The sequence below is a fragment of the Saccostrea echinata genome, unplaced genomic scaffold (genome assembly GCF_033153115.1).
Source record: "Saccostrea echinata isolate AGI-Se365-2 ecotype Australia unplaced genomic scaffold, CSIRO_AGI_Sech_v1 ptg000037l, whole genome shotgun sequence".
Lineage (NCBI taxonomy): Eukaryota > Metazoa > Mollusca > Bivalvia > Ostreida > Ostreidae > Saccostrea > Saccostrea echinata.
Window position 1 is genome coordinate 3,350,667 of NW_026889786.1, and position 24,869 is coordinate 3,375,535.

Genomic DNA, 24,869 nt, shown 5'->3' on the forward strand with positions numbered 1-24,869 from the left:
AAGGTCAAAGTTTTTTTTCAAAAGTATGTCAAACATCAAGGTCAAGGTCAAATGGTCAAAATTAATGGTGCCCAAGGAAAGGCCTTCTCCCAAAAAATACACAGGTGAAATATGAAAGCCAAAGCACCAATCGTTCAAAAGTTATGACCAAGGTTAAAGTTTGTCAAAAGTAGGTCAAACTTCAAGATCAAGGTCAAAGTTGTTGGTGTCCAAAAAAGGTATTGTCACAAGGATTATATATGTGAAGTATGAAAGCCTTAGCACCAACGTTCAAAAGTTATGGCCAAGGTTAAAGTTTGGTAAAAATTTGCAAAACTGGGTCAAACTCCAAGGTCAAAAGGTCAAATATGGTGGTATCCAGAGAAAGGTCTTGTTACAAGGAATACACATGTGAAATATGAAAGCCATAGCTCCAACCAATCAAAAATTATGGGCAAGGTTAAAGTTTTCGCGGACAAACAGACAGACGGACGGACAGAGCAAAAACTATATACCCCCGAATCTTCGATACTGGGGTATGAAAATGCGAGTAAAGCGTTAGATTAATTTATCTTATCCAAATAAATTAAAGAATTGATAACGCTTGAACTGGTTGCAAATTGTACATCTAGTCTAATACAGGTAAATTCTATGAAATATTTTGTTTTTAAAACAAGTAGAATCAAGAGTAAACACATTAATCACAGATTGTGTTTGCCTGCACATGATTAGAAATATTGACTTTCTAAGAAATTGCCCAAAAATGTACGATACATGGTAAAATTACTTGAAATCACAAAGATATAGTCCGATAAGAAACAAACTCACTCAATTTTATAATTAATATTCGATTATCTTGTGATCTACTTTTGAAGGTTGTGAATACTTTACAATTACATTTTAAAAATTCCTGTGATTCATATTTAATTATGCGATAATGCGAAAAGTTCATAGTCGAAATCTTGTTACTGTGTATTTTTTAGGGATGTCAAAATATTTATTTTCCTTAGTCGACTATTCGATAACATTATTCGAACGATAGTCGATTCTTCGGAACATTTTCTTAAAATAAAATTTTAATATTTCAAACCTCACTTGTTAATGCAGGAGGTATTTATAACAAAAAAACCTTTTTACCTCATATATATACAAAAAAGGTAGCATCAATTGCCTCTGTTGCACATAAATGTTTACAGGCACCTAACGTGTGGGCAGTGTGTTTATATGAAATAAATTTAGACCGCAAATTATTCATATATCAGTTTTTATTTTACCAAGCATAAAAAAATTGCCAGCATGATATTTTTTAAAGTTTACAAAAATAAATGGAAAGGGGGGGGGGGGTTGATACACACTATCTACGCGTCTTATTCTTTGCAAACTTTCAAGACTACATGCAGAAAATTATTTGCATATTTCATGAATGAGTGGAACTTAATAAGACTGTCACAAGAAGGTAAACTGGATACTTATGTTAAGATCAAAACAAATTTTGGACTTGAAAAATATTTACTTTGCCTACCATTTGAACAAAGGAAAGTAATATGTAGGTTGCGTACATCTTCTCACAATTTACAAATAGAAAGAGGTCGTTATTTGGGCATTCCTAGAGATCAAAGACTTTGTACTAAATGCTCAATGAGTGTTATTGAAGATGAAAAACACATACTTTTTGATTGTTTGAATTATGTTACAGAAAGAGAGAATATGATGAATATTATACAAACACACTGTATCAATTTTGCTCATTTAAATAATGAAAATAAGTTGTTGTGGGTTCTAAACTGTGAAAATATTGAAGTGCTTTTTGCTGTATGTAAACTAGATAGACAAGCCATTTAAAAATATTATGCATATAAGTCACATTGCAACATTTTCTTTAAATATATAGTACATGTAAATATATGTAATAATAATACATACAAAAATTGACACTTTATGTTTTGTAATAGTTAGTACTTTTGCATTGCCACGTGGTATCTTTTGCAATGCGAGGACTGTAAAATCTCCCCACCTTGCATTAGGGTACACGGTAGTACTATTTCATTTATCAACATTACTTACATATACAGTGTCAAATTGTACAATATACAAATACATGTACTGTAGATTATTATTTAGTATACACATAAATTGTCTGTACTGTTTGTAATTGTAGAAATCATACTTGTTGTTTGTGATGCCTGAAAGGGCCCTGATTTGGAAATAAAGAATCTATCTATCTTTCTATCTATCTATTCTTTGAATATATGTATTGCTAATAAAATTAATTTGGAAAGATATAGATTTCACTACTTCAAATAAAACGTTTTATCATAATTATCATTTTATCTTTCATGGAATTTTATTCAATTATTCTCTATTGCTAAAGCAAATCCGCCGGGACAGTCTATGTGTTTGTTCATCACAAAAACTTGAACATTGGTCATAATTTTTTGTTTAGTTTATCAATTTCAAGAAATATTCATCTGATAGAAAATACATAATAATTTTGAAAAGATCGGACTCTCATATTCCACATATGAATTACGAATTACAAAATCCTTCTGAATTTATTATTTTTTTTTTTATCTTATGACCTTGTGAAATTTGATATACTTATAAAAAAATAATAACCCTGACCTAAGCTTAGTATGGAATGAAATATATGTTTTCGTAATTCACCTGTACAATGCCCGTGACAAAACTATAACAAGTTACTGGAATGTATATTGCCCATGATCTATGACCTTGACATTTGACCTTTTTTTTTTTTTACAAAACTTTTAATCCTGAATATATGGCCAAAGCTTTGGTATACAGACCCTATTGATAGACAAACAGACCCTGTTGATAGATACATGTATTACAAACCCTGCAGTGTGATAGGTATATAGACCCTGGTGATAGGTATATAGACCCTGGTGATAGATAATACAGAACCTGGTGATAGGTATATAGACCATAGTGATGGGTATATAGACCCTGGGGATGGGTATTTAGACCCTGGTGAAAGGTATATAGAGCCTGGTGATAGGTATATAGACCCTGATGATAGGTATATAGACCCTGGTGATGGGTATATAGAGCCTGGTGATGGGTATACAGACCCTGGTGATGGGTATGTAGACCCTGGTGATAGGTATATAGACCCTGCTGATGGGTATACAGACCCTGGTGATAGATAATACAGTCCCTGGTGATAGATATACAGACCCTGGTGATTGGTATACAGACCCTGGTGATGGGTATACAGACCCTGGTGATAGATAATACAGTCCCTGGTGATAGATATACAGACCCTGGTGATAGGTATACAGACTCTGGTGAAGGAAAATACACACCCCAGAGATAAGTATGCAGACCCTAGTGATGGGTATATAGACCCTGGTGATAAGTATACTGACCCTGGTGATAGGTATACAGACTCTGGTGACAGATAATACACACCCTGGTGATAGGTATACAGACCCTGGTGATGGGTATACAGACCCTGTTGATAGATAATACAGACCCTGGTGATGGGTATACAGACCCTGGTGATGGGTATACAGATCCTGGTGATGGGTAAACAGACCTTGGTGATGGGCATACATATCCTTGTTATGGGTATACAGACCCTTGTGATAGGTATTCAGACCCTGGTGATGGCTATACAGACCCTGGTGATAGGTATACAGACCCTGGTGATGGGTATAAGGACCCTTGTGATAGATATTACAGACCCTGGTGATAGGTATATAGACCCTGGTGATAGATAATACAGACCCTGGTGATAGATATACAGTTCCTGGTAATAGATAATACAGACCCTGGTGATAGATACACACACCCTGGTGATGGATAATACAGACCCTGATAATAGAAATAGAGACCATGGTGATAGATGTACAGACCATGGTGATAGATATCAAAACCCTGGTGATAGAAATACAGACCCTGGTGATGGTATACAAACTATGGCAAAACAAAAACAAACCCTGGTAATAAGTATACAAACCCTGTAAAAACAATTAATTTATAAAAGTGATCAATGATAAATGCATAAATAAATCAATCAAGAAATAAAAAATAAAAAAAAAAATAAATAAACATACGAATAAATAAATGCATAAATAAATAAATGCATAAATAAATAAATAAATAAATTAATTAATTAATAGAATAGGAATAAATGAAAGAATGAATATAATAAATAAATAAACAAACAAACAAATAAATGAACTTCTTAATGAATTGATCATTTATTTTATTATTTAATTATTAGAATAATAAATAAATAAATAAACAAACATACACACAAATTAATAAATGAAAGAATTAAATAATAGACAATTAATTAATGGATGGAATGATTAATAAATGAACGAAAGAATGTAATAAATTAATTTAAAAAAAAATACATAAATACATTTTTTAATGAATTAATCAGTTACTTAGTTAATTAATTATAAGAATGATTGATAAATAAATAAATAAATAAATAAATAAATAAATAAATAAATAAATAAATAAATAAATAAATAAATAAATAAAATAAAATAAAATACATAAATAAATAAAATGAATAAATAAAAACTAACTGTAAAGTTGATTCATTTATTTTTCTGTTTTTTTTTTAAATAAAAGTTGATCGAATTATGCATAAATTTCTGGATCTGACTATAGTATCATTCCGCATTACTAGTTTCCATTATATATTCCGAATTTCCTCCCTGGTGTTTTCCGATCTCGATGGAAATTTATTGCGCGCATGCGCTCTGCCTGGTTATAGAGGCTGGTTACGAGATCCAAAAAAGCATACATATTATACCTCTCGCGTATGGAGGAAAATATTTTGATTTTTAAATCGAACTGAAATTGTTGATTTGGAAAAAAAAAAAAATTCGGAAGCCATATTATCAAGAGCACTTTAGATAAAGAATGCCACAGTAGGTGGAACTCCGAAGGTTTGTTGTTAAAGAGCACCAGAATCAACTTAAATTACTCCTACTGTACAAACTCAACCTGTTTATTTCAAGTTCAGCATAATCTCATGAATTAGCTATATAGCTTTATTAACCTATTCAGAATAGCTTGATAAAGCTATTTTTATATGCAGTTTTTCGGAAAAAATGTTTTTGTAAGAAAAAGATAAAAAGTTGCAAGGGTTTCCCTATTCATACAGTGTATATCAGTGTACGTGTACTGTGGACTATCAAAAAAGCATATACAAATCAAAGATAGTTCTGACATTGCAACTTTGAATTACTTTTAATCATAAGTATTTCCATTGTTTGGATAACTGTTCACACCTTGTGAACATTGAGGTGTGGATAAGTATGATTGCTTCACATTGTGCTGAATTATTACCAATCAATTATCTTAATTGTTGAGCAGAACTGACCTCCTTTATAATTTCATTCAAGAAGTAACTGTGTGGTCACGAATCAATTGCTTTATATAGCCCCAAACTTTTAGAACTTTGAGTACAAAGTCTCTAAAGGAGATGTAATTTGATGAGCAATTTTTACATGCATTGTTTTCAAAAGAGTTCAAGATTGAATACCATCACTGTGCCAAAGTGTGACTTTTTGTAAATGCTGAAAAAATAACAAATTTAAGAAAAATGTATGGTAAAATGGCTAAATCAAGCTATTCTGAGTATATAACCAGGGATCTATATACTAACAGGATAGGCAACTCTCGAAAGTCTCGCAATATCTCGTAAGTTGCGGGATTTCGTAAGTCAATTTTAAATAAATATATCTCTTTTGCTATCAAATATTTCAGAATAAAATCTTAATTTATCTATCAAAAAATTATTCAAGATTTGTTATTAGCACTGTTTTTACTCCTTATCTTAGAAGTAATTACGTTTATTTAAAAATCAGTGCGTACCCCTGATCAGCCGTATTTCTGAGAAATCGCCGATTTTGGTGGTTGTTTACTTTATATCTAAATTATTTTATAATATGTGCTTTAAAATTTATTAAATATCCATTCCGATACACAAAAAGAACAGATTACATTAATCAGAAAACAGGCTTTTTACTGGGAAAAAACATAGTTTGAAAAACTTGCAGTGTTGTGTGTGCCGTTTTGGGTAAATAAACATGGCGCTGAAGGAGTTGCCTATCCCATTAGTATATAGGTCCCTGATATAACTAAATCAATAGATTGTGCTGGACCATGTATTTTGGATGGGGGTGGCTACATAAATTATGTATCTGATATTGGAAGAATATATTCATAAAATCATACTAGTGAGAAGCAGAGACAAGATTCAAAATAAGGATCAAGGTTTGAGTCCCAGTTAGTTTCCCCTTCCTTTTCCTCTGTGTCCCCACTCTAAAAAGTTTCAAAGGATGCAGTGTCCAAAGTTCATACAGAAAACCATTCCATAGATTTTTAACCTCTTTGGTTGATTAGATTGTATTTAGCACTTGAAATTTAATTATAACTAGTTACTTAAAATGACAAATATACTGTGATCATGATACAGAATTAATTTTTATCAAAACTTCTGCAATTAAAATAAATGATTAAATTCATGTAAGCATTTATGCCATGATAATCAATTTTATGTCGATTCAGTTGTAAAAAATTGACATATTGAATTTCAGCTTTATACAAGAAAAAATCATTCTTTTTAGGTGACATTAAAGATGTATCTGTAGAACACAGAACTTTATTAGAATGGCAGTGTATTTGGGAAAGCGTGATACAGTTTCCCTACCTGTGAATTTTTGTCCTTCTCTCCTACGAGGAAATCGAGGAAGCATGGAGTCTGTAATGAGCATTAATGGATCCTGTGAGTCGGGGGATGATTACCGGTATGCCGAGGTGTCCCACCCAGCTCAGATGTTAGCAGGTATGCAGACATTGAGACGGAATGGTAAGCTTTGTGATGTTACCTTGTGTGTTGATGGACGGGAATTCCCTTGTCATAGGTGTGTTCTAGCTGCTTTCAGTTCATACTTTGATGCCATGTTTAGCGGTAATATGGTAGAAAGCCAGCAAAGCAAGGTTACCATAAATGGAATTGAGTCATCTATTTTAGAAAAACTTTTGGACTATGCATACACATCAGAAATCACTATAAACAGACAAAATGTGCAAAGTCTCCTCGCTGCCTCTAACTTGCTGGAGATCATTCAAGTCAAAGAAGCTTGCTGTCATTATTTAGAACAGAATATGGATGAAACAAATGCAGTAGGCATCCACTGTTTTGCTGAAATCCATGCTTGTGATGAACTTCAACTTAAGTCTAAAGACTTTATCCTGCAAAACTTCACAGCTGTCTCCCAGCACGAGGAATTCAACAACCTGTCTCAAAGCAAACTGACAGAGCTACTGTCTGATGATGAACTGATTGTGGATTCTGAGGAGACGGTTTATGAGGCAGCAATGCGCTGGCTGGATCACAGCAGTGAGAGTCGAATAAGAGAATTCTACCATGTGTTAGAGTGTGTCAGATTACCTATGATTAACCCGTACTACCTACACGACTTTGTGGAACAGAATGATGTCATTAAAGCTTGTGAACAATGTAAGAAATTGGTGGATGAAGCTAAGAATTTCCACCTTCTTCCTGACAGAAGGACTGAATTCAACAATAAACGCATGAGGATACGTAAATCAGCAGGTACAAATAATATATGTCACTACTATAAGTACTAGATGCTAGTAGTAGTGTTAACATTACCAATATACATGTAGCAGTATTACATTTACAGTTGTATGGATTGGTTATATGAGAGGAAAGTTTATTTGTCAGTGGTATAAATCAGTGATAGCTGGGAAAATGTAAGAATTTAATCTTCATTAGGGCCCCGCAAGGATTTGCGGGTGCACTATAGTAATCACTCTGTCTGTCTGTCTGTCTGTCTGTCTGTCTGTCCGTCTGTCATTCTTCTGTCCACAAATTTTCTGTTTTTTTCTAATAATTTTTTTTGTAGTTGACCAATTAAGTTCAAATTTGGTATGTTGGTTGAAGAGACAGTAAGACATATTTTGATGCTAAGTTTGGTTCTCTATGTCATCCACTTTGGAGCTGGGGTGGTGGGGTAGATTCCTTAACTTTACATTAGAATGAATGCCAGGGCAAAGAGAGATAACTGCTGAGAATGTTCCTATTGTAAACTATGAAAGCTGCAACTAGTCCCATGGGATTAATTAACTTTCCTCTTGAAGAAAATCCAAAGCATTATCTGTTTCTGTCAAATTGAGATTAATTAACACCTGTGTCTGCAGATGAAGTTTGTTTTGAAGTTAAGGTCAATTCTGAATGATGTTTACATTCTCTGAAATGTGGATTTAAATAATGTTCATACTTTATTTTGGTAAAATATACAATGAGTTATGATTTTATTGAATTCTAAAAACAAGATAAACATAAAGATTTATTTTATTTATTTATTCATTTTTCTTTTGGCTGTCATATGTAAATTCAAGAAATCTGTTAATTATAATGGGTAGTCCAATAATAATCTTATTCTATCATTACTGAAAGAGTTCTGATTGTAAACTTGGAAGAAAAGGATAAGAGAGCAGTACAATTAATCCCTTGGGATTAATTATCTTGTCTGGGGCAGAAGATTTTCCAGGCTTATCTTTATTTGTCACTTTAAGATAAATTAACCTTTGTCTGCAACTGATGTTTGTTTTGAAGTTAAGGTCAAGCCTGGGTGATATTTGAAAACACATGCTGTATTCTTGTTTAAATATACATTTAATTGAGTAATTATAGATGTGATGTTTTTTTGCTGCCTTATGTAAATACAGGGATACTCGATCTTTACAGGTTGTTGGATATGTAGGAATTATCTTGAAATTTTATAAATACAGTTGTTATTGCATATTCTTCTTCATATATTTTTAAATTTTTGTAATCAATTAAAATTCTCATTCTGTTAGCTGCACCCTTATATTTCTACCCCTCGCGGGGCCCTTGCAGACTGGTCAGTTTTCTAGTTAATGCAATATATTTAGTTGTTAAATATTTTTTGCACAATCTTAACTCTGCTGCCAAACATGTTCCTATCTAATTTGAAACTTAATTTACAGGGTATTTTTATGTTTTTGGGAGTTGGTGATAACTGTATTTTTCTGATTTAAATTGCTTAATGGTTTTGTAGAGTTGATTGTGACTATTCTTTAAAGTGTTGTCAGGTTTTTTGGAGGCATAGTGGATGTGTTTTTTCCCCATTGTTTACAAGTTTTGTTGAGGTTGTGCTGTCTATACTCTAGCTGCCTTATTTCATTTTTTCAGAATTTGTGGAGGTGGCGGTGGTTGTACTGTGTCATATTTCATTGTTTACAGGTTTTTAAGATGTGGTAGCTGTACTACTCTATCTAAATGTTTACAGTTTTTGTGAGGTTTCTTATTTAAATGTTTACAGGTTTTGTGGAGGCGGCTTTACTCTGATTTAAATGTTTACAGGTTTTGTGGAGGTGGCTTTACTCTGATTTAAATGTTGACAGGTTTTGTGGAGGTGGCTGTATTCTATTTAAATGTTTACAGGTTTTGTGGAGGCAGCTTTACTCTGATTTAAATGTTTACAGGTTTTGTGGAGGTGGTGGTGGCTGTGGGAGGAGAGGATGATAAGGTGGTGTTGAGGAGTGTGGAGACTTTTGATCCAAACACACTGACCTGGAAACCACTAGCTTGTCTGCCATTTGCAATCAGTAAACATGGACTTGTGTCTGTTGGTAAGATACTATTCTAGTCATTTACATTAGATGCCCTTTTTTAATTTTTGAAGATACTGATAATTGAAAAAGAATTAAAGAAAAAGAAAAGAGTTTATAAATTTCAGCCTGTCAAGTCTATTAACTTTACGAGAGACATTTCATCTAATATAGGCATATCAATGAATTTTCAGCAATTTTTATGCATATAGTATGCAAGAACTATTGATTTGTTCATTGTACCAGTTTCTAAAACATTGAATCTGATGGAATGGAAATACTTTATCATTGACATCTAAGGTGGATCCTACCTGTATCTGGCTGGAGGGGAGTATCCAGATGGAAATGCCAGTCGGAGTGTCTGGAGGTATGATCCATGTCTGGATACCTGGGATGAAATGCAAAGCATGCAGACTCCAAGATCTGAGCTAGGTAAGATTTGAGTTAGGTAGACTATTGCCCTTATTCATACCTATGGCTTAGGTAAGCTAAGTTTATCAAGTAAGCCTGAGTCAAGTAAACTGGGTTTAAATCCCATTTGAGCTGAGCTCACGTAAACCTCACTTGTGTTTCACACTGAAAATAAAATTGGTTTTACCTAAACTGCAGTCAATTTCGTGTTTTTAACAGCATTTGGTATAATATTAACCAGAGAAAGAACCGAAGGAAAATGAAAAGACAACATATATTTTCATAGAAAATCTTTCATTCCTTCACGGAAAATGATTTACTAGGAGCGTCCTCCTATTTTCAGTAGAGACAATGTTCTCACCATTACTATCAATAAATTAATTCATTCAGTATAACAAAGGCCTTCACTTACTCTATAATTAAATTTTCTAAGAGAGCAAAAGACACAATTCAAGGGCAGATTCAGGAATTTTTCTTCTTTAGGGGCATTATATAAGATATTATTCTGAGGTAGAATCTGGGCTAAGTAATATTTGGACTACGTAAATTCCACCTCTAGGCAAGCTCAACTGAATTAGTTAAACTGCTGTTGTGCTTAAAAACCAGTTAATTTACAATCATTGTCAATCAAAAATTCCAAAGTAAAAATTTCTGTTAAATTAAATATGGCTTAATATTAAGATATGTGATAAAATTTATATTGACTTTGTCAATATGTAATACATGTACAAGTAAATACCTGTATTTGTTATTTTTCAGGACTGGCTATGCTAGATGGATACATGTATGCTGTAGGAGGCTGGGACGGGACTATGAGACTGGATACTGTAGAACAGTATAACCTTTACACCAATGTCTGGTGTTACATCTCCAATATGAAGATGGCATTGACCAGTCCAGCTGTGGCCCCAGTGGACGGTTGTCTCTATGTAACAGGTGCTTCATCCAACACTTTTCTACATCATCGAATAAGGCTTCTCCTGTTGTGTCTACTTTTCATCCCCCCCCCCAAAAAAAAATACTGGAAGTTAAGTTATATGAAAATTATAACCTTTTTATTTAGTTTTATAATAAATATATATTATCCTTTTATAGTTTTGTAATTGATAAATTTTAAATAAGATATTTTTAGCTCACCTCGACGAAGTCGAGATGAGCTTATGCTATACCCCCGGCGTCGGCGTTAGCATCGTCCTGGTTAAAGTTTTAGGAGCAAGTCCCATTCCCAAGTAATTATAAGCCCTACCTGGACCAAACTTGCATGGATGATGCATCTAGGGATGGACACTACCACACTTGCTTCGGATGCTGGATCTGACCTAGATTTTCCAGATGAGTGACCAGGTTAAGTTTTTGGAGCAGGTCCGTTCCCAAGTAACTATAAGCCCTACCTGGACCAAACTTGCATGGATGATGCATTTAGATATAGACACTACCACACTTGCTTCAGTTGCTGGATCTGACCTAGATTTTCCAGATGAGTGACCAGGTTAAAGTTTTTGGAGCAGGTCCGTTCCCAAGTAACTATAAGCCCTACCTGGACCAAACTTGCATGGATGATGCATCTAGGGATGGACACTACCACACTTGTTTCGGATGCTGGATCTGACCTAGATTTTCCAGACGAGTGACCAGGTTAAAGTTTTTGGAGCAGGTCTATTCCCAAGTAACTATAAGCCCTATCTGGACCAAACTTACATGGATTATGCATCTAGGGATGGACACTACCACACTTGGTTCAGATGCTGGATCTGACCTAGATTTTCCAGATGAGTGAATTTTAGCCATATTTTAATCAAATTAGCATGGATGATGTATCTTAAGATGGACACTTTCAGACTTGTTTGAATGTGACCTACATTTTCCGGATGAGTGACCAGGGTAATGTTTTTGGAGTAGCTATATAATATTATGGCATGTTATGATTAAACTTGCATGGATGGTGCATCTAAGAATGAAAACTTTCAGACTTACTTTGAATGTTGGAACTGACCAAAATTGTCTTGATTAGTAAACAGGTTAAAAGTTTTTTTGAGCAGGTCTCTGTGCGGATTACTTTCCAAGTAACTACAAGTCCTTCTTAAACCAAACTTGTATGGATATTGATCTTGTGATGAACATTAACTAGAAAAAATATGATGTGAAATTTGCCTTACTTATAGATAACCTTTGTCGAGTTGAGCTTCGTAATCTTTGATTACCTATGTTTCTTAGGGGGAGCCATTTTGGATGATGGAGATGGGATAGAACTTGTCCAGTGTTACAACCCTCGCTCCGATGTCTGGACAGAGAAGTCCCCCATGTTGATTCCACGGTCAGGTTCGGGGGCCTGTGTACTGGATGGCATGATATACATCATAGGTATTTAGTCACAGATTGGTCAAAATGAACAATTTTTCATAACAGTTTCAGATTCTGTGAACTCACTTCTTTTCATATACAGCACTATTTAAAAATGTAAACTTGTATGACTTTTTTGTTTTGATTCATTATCTAGTTTATGTTAAAAATCAGCCTTTGCAAAAGAATTTGTGGAATCTTCTTATCTAATGTTTGCAGGTTCACAATTTATCAGTAAGGATACCCTCAAATATATTAGATTAATTACATATATATGAATGTAATCTGATTCAAATCAGATGTTTGATGTGCTATGCTCTCAAAAGTTATGTTTACTTTAAGGTGGATGGCACGCTTCTACAGAAAACACTAACAAAGTGGAGTGTTATAATCCTCGTACCAACCAATGGATCCAAAAGGCCTCATTGTCCGAGCGGAGGTACCGCCCAGGGGTGGCTGTCGTGGGCGGGAAGATCTACGTGTGTGGGGGAGAAGAGGGATGGGACAGGTAGTACAAAATAAGTGTTAGGGACTTTGATTTTGTCACAGTTTACTAGTTTTGGAACTTTTTAGCTAATCTGAGCCATAAAATAAAGAGAACATTTTGATTGATATTTACATTGTTTCTGATCATACATTTGTCAACTGATGTGCCTTTTGATCAACTTTTGCATCTCTTTACAAAATTCCATTAATGAGATAACAAAGCTGAAAAAATACTATCATCACTATTGCATGAATTTTAGCCTACAGCCCTCAGGTGTTAAGAATTTCTAATTGTCTACATCTTCATCAAGGAGGAAAAATGAAAGATGAATCTGAAAATTATTTCTTTGCTAAATAAATATAAGTGGATATGATTAATAAATTTAGTTTCTTTTCTATCCATTCATTGTAGATACCATGACACGATCGAGTGTTATGATCCTGAGTCAGATAGCTGGGAAATTATTGCAGAAATGCAGTCAAGCAGAAGCTGGTTAAGTTGTGTTGCCATGGTGATCAGAAAGGAAATAATCAACAAAGAAAGGTCCTCCCCATTTGGCAACGTCTGATTGGATGAGATCTTTAACATAGTTAGAATCAAGTGACAATATCTACAAAGTTAGAATCATGAGACAATATCTACAAAGTTAGAATCATGTGACATTATCTACAAAGTTAGAATCATGTGACAATTTCTACAAGTCTGAACCTCATGTGACAGTTTACAATTAAGGACTGTTTAGAAGGAAGACATCACAAATTATCAGGTATGAGTAGGGTTGTCGCCCGAGGACATTTGTGCCTGGGGGTGATAACCTTAATCAGACTTGATAATTTGTGATGCCTCCCTTCTATACAGTCCATAATAGTATTATCATCCTGAAGAATCTAAATTTGATAAGATAGAGTAGAAAATTTCAGTCAAACTTTATGTTCTCCTACCCACTGCTCTGATTCCATACTTTCAAAAACATGTCAGCAGACAACTTTGATGTCACTATTGGAATTTATTGTTTACCAATCCTGCATATATAGATCAATTATATACATGTATATGAGTTATCTTGCTTACAACATTTTATTTTCATCTAAAGGGAGATAATACAGTTCTCACCCTGTGCATGAGGGAGATATCATGAATTGTCTCCTTGCATGTGACATGCTCTTGGCCAATCAGATTGACTGTATTATTCTGAAGGATAATAATATCTATTATGTTACTGAATGGGTTGTCTTTCTAACATCCTTCATCTAATTAATAAAGCAGCATGATAATAGAACAAAAGATTCCTATAACTGTTAAAACTTAAACATTAACCCATAGTCAGAAATGTTTAAGTATCTCATCATTTAAGCGTTCCATGTTATAGTTACCTTAAAAATTTAAGAAGAGTGTAATCAAGGTATGTTAGTTCATTGTATATATGTTACTCATTCTAAATTTCTGTTGTTTTTTGTTGCTTTTTTTTCATTTTCACAATTTCAAAACCTGTATAAAATAATAGTTCATTGTACATGTATATATGTTACCCATTCTAAATTTCTTGGTTTTTTTTTTTCCATTTTCACAATTTCAAAACCTGTATAAAATATGGTTGTTAAATACAGTGGAGCTGGCCTCCCAATATATTTTGTGTTCAGAGAAATGCTGGAAATAAGCTTTTATTCAATGTTGTGTGCAAGTACTTAATCGGAGTTAACTAGAGTTAGCCCCCTTAACACATCTTTGCTGGACAAAGAATTCCCACTTATTGCAATTTCTTAGATATATGCGTGATTTATGCTTGCATTTAATCTTTATTTACATTTAATCTGATGCTGTCATCAGAAAAAAACCTATAGTCAAAGATATATTTAAAAAAATCAAGGGTAGCAATGATTGAGCTCTCTAGTCTTGTGTGACATAATTGTGTACTGGGGTGAATAAGTACCCAGTATATGTACTGCATTCTTTTCCTTTGGAATTACAGCAGTGCACAGATGTCTCTGCAGTGACAAATATTTATATAAACATGTATATGTAATTTATGTTCTAGTTGCACTGAAATGTTCTACAAAATTAAACACACTGCCAGATATGTTTTTTTTTTTTTTGAAACACTAAAGTAGTTTACATTACATCACCACTAAGGTCACCTGAATTTTATTCATCATGAAAATTTAAGAATTAAAAAATAACCAATCTTGTCTGTTCATCAGTTGCATTATAAAGATTAAGACAATGTTCGAGGATTTTATCCGTACGAACAAATTAACTTCACCATGATAAACACCTTTGACATCACCTTTTATCAGTTCATTTGAATCTTCCGTAGTACAAGTTACCAATGAAATTAGGGAGGAATGTTAAACCATTTCCATGTAACCTAACCTTCTTTTGGATTTGTTATATATTTCCATTTTATATAATTCTGGTTGGGATCAGTTTTCCAGCAGTTTACCCATGGTGTCGACAGTTATTCTCTTAGTGGTCAGTATAAAAACCTCACAAGCCATATATACAGTTAAAGATTAAAAACAATTGACTTCTTAATCCACACACAGCTGGGCTGGTGGTAAGATGCCCAGTGCTGACCTGAACTCCTCAACTTGAATGGCTAATGTTCCAATCCAGGATGTTTCATGGGAAAAACAATTGGCACACATCCTTCCTGGTGGAAGGAATATGGAAGGTATGTGCTGGCTGTGTGGATCAGGTAGAAGTCTGCTGGAACTTCTACCAAGTTCTGCTCAATTTTAAATATTGGTAGAAAGTGGATCTTTACTCTCTTGTCTGATAATTGTTCTTATCCCAAAGAGCTGATCAAGTTGGAGAATCGCTGATGCTACCTGGATGTCTGTTCCAATAATTTTTTATCACAAATCACAATACTCTGCATTAGACTTTCGATTGGGGTGGGTCCAAATTTAAAATTAGAATTTTTTCTAAAAGAAGATGGGTGATCAGGAGTGTAAAATGTCAGTAGCTTCAAAATACAAAAGTCAAATTCAGCTTGTGAACTAAGTATTTGGAACAAAGTTCTAATTATTCAAGGAATGATATTATGACAAACAAAACTTTTCTACGGAAAAATTCTCTCAAAGAAAAATTTTTGGTACAAAAGAAATTGAAGATTTCTTGGGAATTGAACCCAAACCATAAAAATCCTGGGTATCTTTTTTTCTAAAAGACAGACATGTTAACCACGAACCACACACCCCCAACATGTATCTGCATTTACCAGGTAGGTCTTGTTTGTGATTTGACCGTTGTATAACTGCACCTCAAATTTTTCTTGGAAAGATATGAATTTTGTGTCGTATAAGTGTATTTTAAAGGTAGAGTGGGTTCTTCCTCCTTGTTTTTGTAAAGCAAAATTTGTATATTTTGCAACATAATTTGAAGGTATACTTTGAAAGCAGAAGTCTGATGAGACTGTAGCTCTACTAGTTTGTACTTGCAACAAAGGAAGAAAAAAGTAGCACTTGGACTTGACACTGTGCTACAGCAATAAATGGAATAATGGCCATTGCTTTAGTCTCAAAATCAAAAACCATATTAGTATAGTGATGCAGTCTCCTTGTGTGTCAAGTTGTATTGAAATCGGACCAAAACTGTAGGAAGAGTAGTGTTTTGAAAGAATTTCACAGAAATTTCTATTTTTAGTATCCACGGCAATACCGTTCATCAAACTCAAAAACCAATAAGGAGACATCTTTAGATTACCCATGCTTCATTTCTTTCTTATAATCATTAAGAGACATTAAAACTCTTATGCCTTCAACAGAGTTACTTTATTTACTTGGACAGTGCCACTGTACAAAGCTTAACTTCTTCTGAGAAGCTACCATATTCATCTATACTGTACATATACTTTTATTATCTAATGATATATACAAGAACATGGTAAATAAAACACTAAATATCAGAATTATCTAAGGTGTCCAGTCTGCATAAGTGTATGTTTTGTGACAAATTTTTCATTTTCTTCTCCTTCCAAACACCGAAGAGCTCTGAAGTGTATCTGAGCTGCCGACTCCGCACTTCCTTCCGGATGTTCCGACTCCAGCTGGAAGTACTCAATCCAGATACCTAAAATGAGCAGGAAGAAGTGTGTGTCATTTGATTTATATCTGTATATTTCCTACTCATGGGAAAATTTTAAAATAAGCTGCTTAATAGCTCATAAATATATAGCAGAGAAACACTTTGAGCAAATATTGAAATGGTCAAAATTAGAAATGTTTGGGACATAAAAAGTAAAAATTAAAAGTACACAGTGAAAATTGGTTAAAGTAAAGTCCTGGAGACCTGCAAATTTTTCTTTAATTCATTATATCCATACGATGATTTTGTTAAGGTAGATATAACAGATTCACAATATGCATCTTTAATTAATCAATCCTTCAACTCTGATCATCAAATATGTTTGGGAAGGTATTAAATACAAAACTCTCCTGAGGTGCTAAAGATTTGTGATGAATTTCAAAATACTTACAAAAAATAAAGTGAGTTCAACACTGAATTTTAAAATATTGAAAATTTATTATCTAAGATGTAAATTTCACTATTTTTAACCTCTACATGACACAAAATCAGTTCATTATATCCATAAATACGTATATCAGAGTTCATTTTAACCATAATATTTTATGAAGATTAGATAAGCATTTTGCCAGGAATTCAAAATAATTTCACTTTATCTGTGAAGCTATATCCGTGTTGGTACATGTACTAAATGAGTTTTACTGTAGAAAGTATTTGAAAAGATAAAGTTCACTGTACTGGTTTAAATGTTGGATGAAGATTACCTGAGTCTGATGATCCATATTCCTTTATAGCATCCTCATACGCTGATCTCAAATGTTGTATCTTCTGGTTTACCTATAATACAAAAAATAATAATAATAATTACTGTTCTTTCAAAAAATGAAACACATGTAAGAAAAAAGGAGGTTGGGATGTGTGCTATATAAAAGAGGTCAGGATGTGTGTTATAAATTCTGGACATTTTCCTTGAAAAAATTATTTTAACACAAAGAAGATGTACATTTAAGGAATGAATTTAATAGCTACCCAAGTAATACTGTATAGCCTAAGAAGGGGCAGTTTAGGCTTTATAAACCGCAAAGCGGATTATAGAAAAAGCGTAAACTATTCCAACCCAGGTTATACCCGGTACATGTACCTGTATAACTTGGGTAGCTATTAAATTCATTCCTTATAATTTAATTTTTCATCATTAAGTGTAGAAAATAAGACAATTTCTCCATCAAAAATGACATCAAATTGTACATATTTTAAATGTTAACATCAGGCGGATTGATACTTCTTTGATGTAATTAAGTCATTGTGACATAGGCAACACAGGTTATATGGTATAAACTAATTTTTTTTTATCCAATTAAATGAAGTGTTACAACCAAAATAAAATTATTTGAAAATGTTAAAAAGGTTCATTTAAATGTTCCATCAAAATTTCAGCCAAGGCAAGAGGTAGATTCTCTATTTCATCAAAAAAAAGAAAAGAAAGAAAAACCTAGTACCTTTTTGCCATCCATTATTTTCTTTTTGTGTAAATGTCCAATTAATTATTTACAATTGATTTAAATACATGCATATATGCTCTTTATCAAATGTCCTTTTACAAGTATGTCCTTCACCCAGATGAACTAGGTTGTACTTGTATTTGTTTTCCAATATGGAAAACCAAATAAATCTTAACATGATTCCCAAAAGTGCAAATCATTATTTTAATGGTACTCTAAAAAGTTATTAATGCTGGCAGGTACTTGTTTAACAAGAAATTGTTTACCCAGACACCCATCAAATTTGCCAATCAATTAAATTCATGTCAGTTCATATTTTAATTGTAAAAAGAACTGATTTAGAGAGGCTAAAAACTGATACAAAAGTATAAAACTGAGTTTAACCTTTAGTATTCTGTGTGATGCAAACAAGAGAAAACAATGGACGGGGTTTGCAAACAATGACAGTTTTGTTAAATTTTTTCTTGCTAAAATTGATAGAAACCATTAATAGAATAAAAAAAAGAACAGCTATAAATATTCCATACAGAACAGATGAGGTTATTAGGTGGTACAAAGCCTGTCAGAATTAAGTATATACCGTATTTAACAGATCAGCATCTACAGGAAATCTACAATACTCCCAATCACTCCATGATCAACACAACTCTGCCAGTGATGGCTAAGACATTCGATGACCTTGATACAGCTAGTCATTCTTTTTTAGCAATAATAATGGACTTCCAGGAAACTTGACAGTATGAATTATAAATTGTATAACTTGTCCCTGTGCAGTTACCATGCATAATGCACAATGTAAGCTCGTACAGCCAGGCCATTCCTATATAAGATTTTATGTGTTATAGCTTTCCTTGTTCCATCACCTTAGCACTAATATTGATGGAGACTGGTTGAAGTAACAATCCCTATCCTACTCTTGATACAATTAAAATGTCTAATGAAGATCACGCTTGCACTTCAGATATGACTAAATGAAGAATGATTGCTCGTTTGAGTTTTAGCCTGCATTCCATTGACAAATGATGTTGGGTTAACTACCAGTATGAATTTCAGCTACTTTAATCTGCAGGGTCTGATTACATAATGTGTAATTTACTCATTATATTATTTCCTCTGATTTGACCATTTATTTCTTAATTTTGCATTTAGCTCTTTTCCTCAAGCATTCTGAAGAAAGATTACACTTTAACCATGTAGTATTTGATGCTCTTTTTATGAAGCATTTTGAAAAAAAGATTGAATTTTGACTATGCAATATTTGATGGTCCCTGTCATCAAACTTTTTAATTCTCTGTTTAGTTCATTATCCCAAACCCCACCAAGATGCAGCAGAAATATGGAAGAGTTTCTTCTGATGCAAGACCTACCCCCCCTCCCCTCCCCCCCCCCAATGTGACACCCGATGAGTTACATGTACATATACTGGAAACATTTTTTTTTAACGGGGTCATAATTCCGTGGAATCACAATTTCTGTTCAATCCATGGGTAGAAAATTACACAGGTTTCTTAGATTGTTATTATATGTCCTTTGTGTCTTCAGTATGTAGATACAAACCAAATGACAGTACCTGTATTTTTTATGGAGGTAGGGGTCATCATAATTAAACAAGTTTTTGTTGATATTGTAGGGAGTGTCGAATTTGGTATACATTTATTATAAATTTTATTACATATTTATTCCTGTAAAAGCAATTTACCTGTGATTTTTCCACCTGGATGTAAAGATGATAAAAACCCAGAGACAAGGGCTTTAAATGCTGGAGCCTGCAACAAAATGTTTACAAAGCGTTAATGTATTTTGTGAAATGAACTGAAAATAATAACAAAATAGCTTACTTCAAAATATGACAAAAAGCAATGAAGATAAATCAACACAGCTATAATTAACCGATTTGGACCATTAAAGCCGTGTAGGTTACCAGTCTGGGAGGTTAGGGGCAGATCCCTGAAATGCACCATAGACATTAATGCAGTATTTTGGCTTCACTTTGACTTTACATACTGTAGCTATTACATTCAGGTAATGTCAGCAACACTAAGATTAGCATCTATAAAATATTCAGATGTGTCTTTAACATGCAAAATGTCCATATATACACTAGAATGAATTTTATATCCTGTACTGCAGGGCTTATTAAATCATTAATGTGAACCCAAAGAAAACTTTTTAGCCTATTGTATGTCTAGCAGTGTAGATATATAAAACATTTATTGATATGGGCATGAAAATTATCACTGATGTCAGGCCATTCATAGGTCTTTATTTACAGCTCAGCCAGTTTGAAATATGTTGTTTCTCCACTGTTCCACACATGAAATAGTCAATAAACCAATGCCCCAAGACACATCAATCTTTGATATCTCAATAGCGCTTTGTTGAATATTACATTTCCTGTGAAGTCATTTTATTTTTGAAGTGCACAAATTACTTCTGAAGAGATGGTATTCAATTGAAAGTTGGGGAAACAATGCAACACTTTTACACAGTGCTTTATATCGCTGGTAAATTATATAGATCCACTCCTACACTTCCAAATACAATGCCAATAAATAGCTCTGAAAGTCTTCTCAAAATTTGCAGTTTGTGTTTTAATGGATGAATCTTTGCGGTGAACCTAATTTTTTCAATAAAATATTCACAATGTAATAAATAAGACTTAAACTGACAGAATCATCAAAACCATTACTTTCAAGTTTTTTGCTTCATTAATAAACTTTTAATATGATGAGTGAAATAAATTCAGTGATGGTAGAATTTCATGTCTAAAAGAATAAACACAATCAATTATACATCAAAACAAACATCAAACAATTTTAACTAAGAGTTCAGTGATCATAAAAAATCCTCTGCTAATAACAGATTAAGATGGTATTGAGTTCACTGAAACATGCATACAAGATGATATGCAATACATGGCTTATTCAGAATTTCCACAGAGAGGCATTCTAGTTCATCAGGAGCCATACACCAGATCATCTTAAGTCATCCAGAGCCAAGAACCAGATTATCCAAAGACATCCAGAGCTGAGAACAAGATCACCCAAAGACATCCAGAGCCAAGAACCAGATCATTCAAAGACATCCATTTCTGAGAACCAGATCATCCAAAGTCATCCGGAGCTAAGATCCAGATCATCCTAAGTCATCTGAAGCAGAGAACCAGGGGCCCGTTTTACAAAAGAACTTACGACTAAGACCAAAATTTAATTCTGCTAGCAACTTTTCAATTTACATTAAATTGAAAATTGTTTTAATCTTTTTAAAAAGGTATGTAGAAAGACCCTTTAAAGCTAGCAATTTTAAACAGAATCATTAATTTTGCAAAATTTTACAATCAACTGAAGTTTCTGGTCTTAGTCGTAAGTTCTTTTGTAAAATGGGCCCCAGGCTCTTGCGCCATAAGCTCACTTTTGATCTCAGTCTCACTTTTACCAAAAAATTTAATAGTGGAAAAGTGAGACTGAGATCAAAAGTGAGTTTGTCTAAGTTTTATGGCCCTGGGTCTAGATCTGCAATCCTTCAACCATAAACAGTGGTGAAGCAGGACTGACTTTTTTCTCTCATCTTTTTAAACATCTTCTTGAAAGGAAGATGATCTCCTGACTTAGTCCAGTACTTCTAATCACCTGACAGGGATATCTGGAGTATACCTGATAGGGATACCTGGTATACACACCTGATATACACCTGACAGGAATACCCAGTATACATCTGACAGGGATATCTGGTATACACCTGACAGGAATACCTGGTATACACCTGACAGGGATACCTGGTATACACCTGACAGAGATACCTAGTATACACCTGACAGGGATAACTGGTTTACACCTGACAGAGATATCTGGTATACACCTGACAGGAATACCCAGTATACATCTGACAGGGATATCTGGTATACACCTGACAGGAATACCTGGTATACACCTGACAGGGATACCTGGTATACACCTGACAGAGATACCTAGTATACACCTGACAGGGATAACTGGTATACACCTGACAGAGATATCTGGTATACACCTGACAGGAATACCCAGTATACATCTGACAGGGATATCTGGTATACACCTGACAGGAATACCTGATATACACCTGACAGGGATACCTGGTATACACCTGACAGGGATAACTGGTATACACCTGACAGGAATACCTGATATACACCTGACAGGGATACCTGGTATACACCTGACAGGGATAACTGGTATACACCTGACAGAATACCTGGTATACACCTGACAGGGATACCTGGTATACATCTGACAGGAAAACCTGGTATACATCTGACAGGGATACCTGGTATACACCTGACAGGGATATCTGGTATACACCTGACAGGGATACCTGGTATACACCTGACAGGAATACCTGGTATACACCTGACAGGGATACCTGGTATACACCTGACAGGGATACCTGGTATACACCTGACAGGAATACCTGGTATACACCTGACAGGGATACCTGGTATACACCTGACAGGTATACCTTTCTTACCTTGTATATAGCTGACGAGCTGCCTTGACACCGTCCCTCAGGTAGGTCCACTGTAGATAGGTTTCTTTGACAGGTATGCAAACTTCTCTACAGGCAAGGATTCCTGACTGTGACCAAAAATAAAATAGTGAATAAAGATACTGTCAAAATACTAAACACACAAATAAAATAGTGAATAAAGATACTGTCAAAATACTAAACACAAAATTCTTCCAACACCTCTATATATTTGACTTTTGGACAAATGATTAGAGATACCCCTACATGTATATGAAATTTTTTTTTTAATTATCCAGGCCAAATAATCCACAATATGTCCTCATTTTTCTGGTCAAAGTGGTATTATCTTTGAATTCTTACACACCACAGTCATTATCAGCTAACCTGATTCCAGAGTCCTTAAAATATTGTATTTCTTTCCACTTTGGTCAATTTTCTCTTTTGGATAGATTTGAAGAGAAGTATTTCCTCTTTCTAATAGAAGATGAACCTAGAAATTTTTTCTGTATGACACTTCTTTTATACAGTCAAACCTCATTATCTCAAACTCAATGGGACTGAGAAATCTGAGGATTCAATATATCCAGGATAAAATACTTTAAGAATAAGGGTATGGGACTTCGATATATCCATGGTATTCCAGATATCAGTGTTTGAGATACCAAAGTTTAACTGTATTATATTTTTCACAAATGTTTGTGCCTTTCTGGGGAGCAATTTTACAATGCAATTTGTTTTTCAGAAATAATCTGTGTAACTAACATATATTAAGACAGTACCTCAAAGAGTTCCTGGACTTGTGTTAGGTTACATGCTGTACAGAACTCCAACACTAAACACCATAGTGGGTAGCTCTCCTGTGTGAAAAACAATATGATGCTTTAGATTTAATGGAAAACAATTGTGTCCTATTATGACAATATTAATAAATAAACTAATTAATATCTTACTATGGCAATAATGAACAAGAGGCCCATGGGTAACATCGCTCACCTGAGTAACTTTGGCCATGCTGTTCTTTACCAGATTTCCCCCCTTTTAATATACCTATTGTGGCCCCGCCCTACCCACGGGGGGTCATGATTTGAACAATGGATGCTTCCACTTAAGTTTCAGCTTTTCTGGCCCAGTGGTTCTTGAGAAGAAGATTTTAAAAGATTTTTCCTATATATTTCAATGTAAAACTTGGATTCCCTATTGTGGCTCTGCCCTACCCCAAAGGGTCATGATTTGAACAATTTAGAATCTACACTATCACAGGATGCTTCCATATAAGTTTCAGCTTTTCTGGCCCAGTGGTTCTTGAGAAGAAGATTTGTAAAGATTTTTTTTATATATTTCAATGTAAAACTTGGATTCCCTATTGTGGCCCCGCCCTACCCCCGGGGATCATGATTTGAACAATTTAGAATCTACACTACCCCAGGATGCTTCCATATAAGTTTCAGCTTTTCTGGCCCAGTGGTTCTTGAGAATAAGATTTTTTAATGACCCCACCCTATTTTTGTCTTTTATTGATTATCTCCCCTTGTAAGGGAACTTTGCCCTTTATTTTAACAATTTACACTCCCCTTCACCCAAGGATATTTTGTACCAAGTTTGGTTAAAATTGGCCCAGTGGTTCTTGAGAAGAAGTTGAAAATGTGAAAAGTTTACAGACGGATGGACAGACGGACGACGGACAACGGGTGATCAGAAAAGCTCACTTGAGCTTTCAGCTCAGGTGAGCTAAAAATAGATTGAGAGTCTTGGCTCATCCTATGGAATAATCAACAGCAACATTTTTTTTTTAAAATTTTGTTCAAGGACTTGCATCCATCTGCAAACGTTATATCTCTTTGAAGGGTTTTTAGCTATACAAAAATCTTTTCTTCCCTTTATCTTTGATATTCTTTTTTTCTCCGACTTAAATCAAAAACCTTGATGTTGGGCTATTATCCATATTCTATCATCGTTGTCAGTAAAATAAT

At 34.0% G+C, this 24,869-nt stretch overlaps 2 protein-coding genes across 3 annotated transcripts in view; one reads left to right on the forward strand and one right to left on the reverse strand.

Annotated features, from left to right (window-relative positions):
• Positions 1-4,791: 4,791 nt before the first annotated feature.
• LOC133200205 (kelch-like protein 18) lies at positions 4,792-15,054 on the forward strand. 2 transcript variants are annotated; one of them, XM_061336009.1, is made up of 8 exons: positions 4,792-4,907; positions 6,594-7,585; positions 9,505-9,651; positions 9,931-10,062; positions 10,801-10,977; positions 12,256-12,402; positions 12,724-12,889; positions 13,280-15,054. In XM_061336009.1, exons 2-8 carry the CDS (start codon positions 6,637-6,639, stop codon positions 13,434-13,436), a joined length of 1,875 nt encoding a protein of 624 aa, XP_061191993.1. In that variant the 5' UTR covers positions 4,792-4,907; positions 6,594-6,636; the 3' UTR covers positions 13,437-15,054. The 2 variants fall into 2 exon arrangements, with proteins under 2 accessions (XP_061191993.1, XP_061191994.1); XM_061336010.1 differs by having other exon boundaries at positions 4,799-4,889.
• Positions 15,055-16,563: 1,509 nt separating this feature from the next.
• LOC133200206 (U3 small nucleolar RNA-associated protein 6 homolog) overlaps positions 16,564-24,869 on the reverse strand; it is a 65,499-nt gene continuing 57,193 nt past the window's right edge. The window contains exons 18-22 of the mRNA XM_061336011.1: positions 23,679-23,756; positions 22,900-23,006; positions 20,096-20,162; positions 17,659-17,731; positions 16,564-16,939 (exon numbers count right to left, since the gene is read on the reverse strand). Of these exons, the coding sequence (XP_061191995.1) occupies positions 16,779-16,939; positions 17,659-17,731; positions 20,096-20,162; positions 22,900-23,006; positions 23,679-23,756 (486 nt within the window). The 3' untranslated portion in view covers positions 16,564-16,778. The remainder of the gene's footprint in view (positions 16,940-17,658; positions 17,732-20,095; positions 20,163-22,899; positions 23,007-23,678; positions 23,757-24,869) is intronic.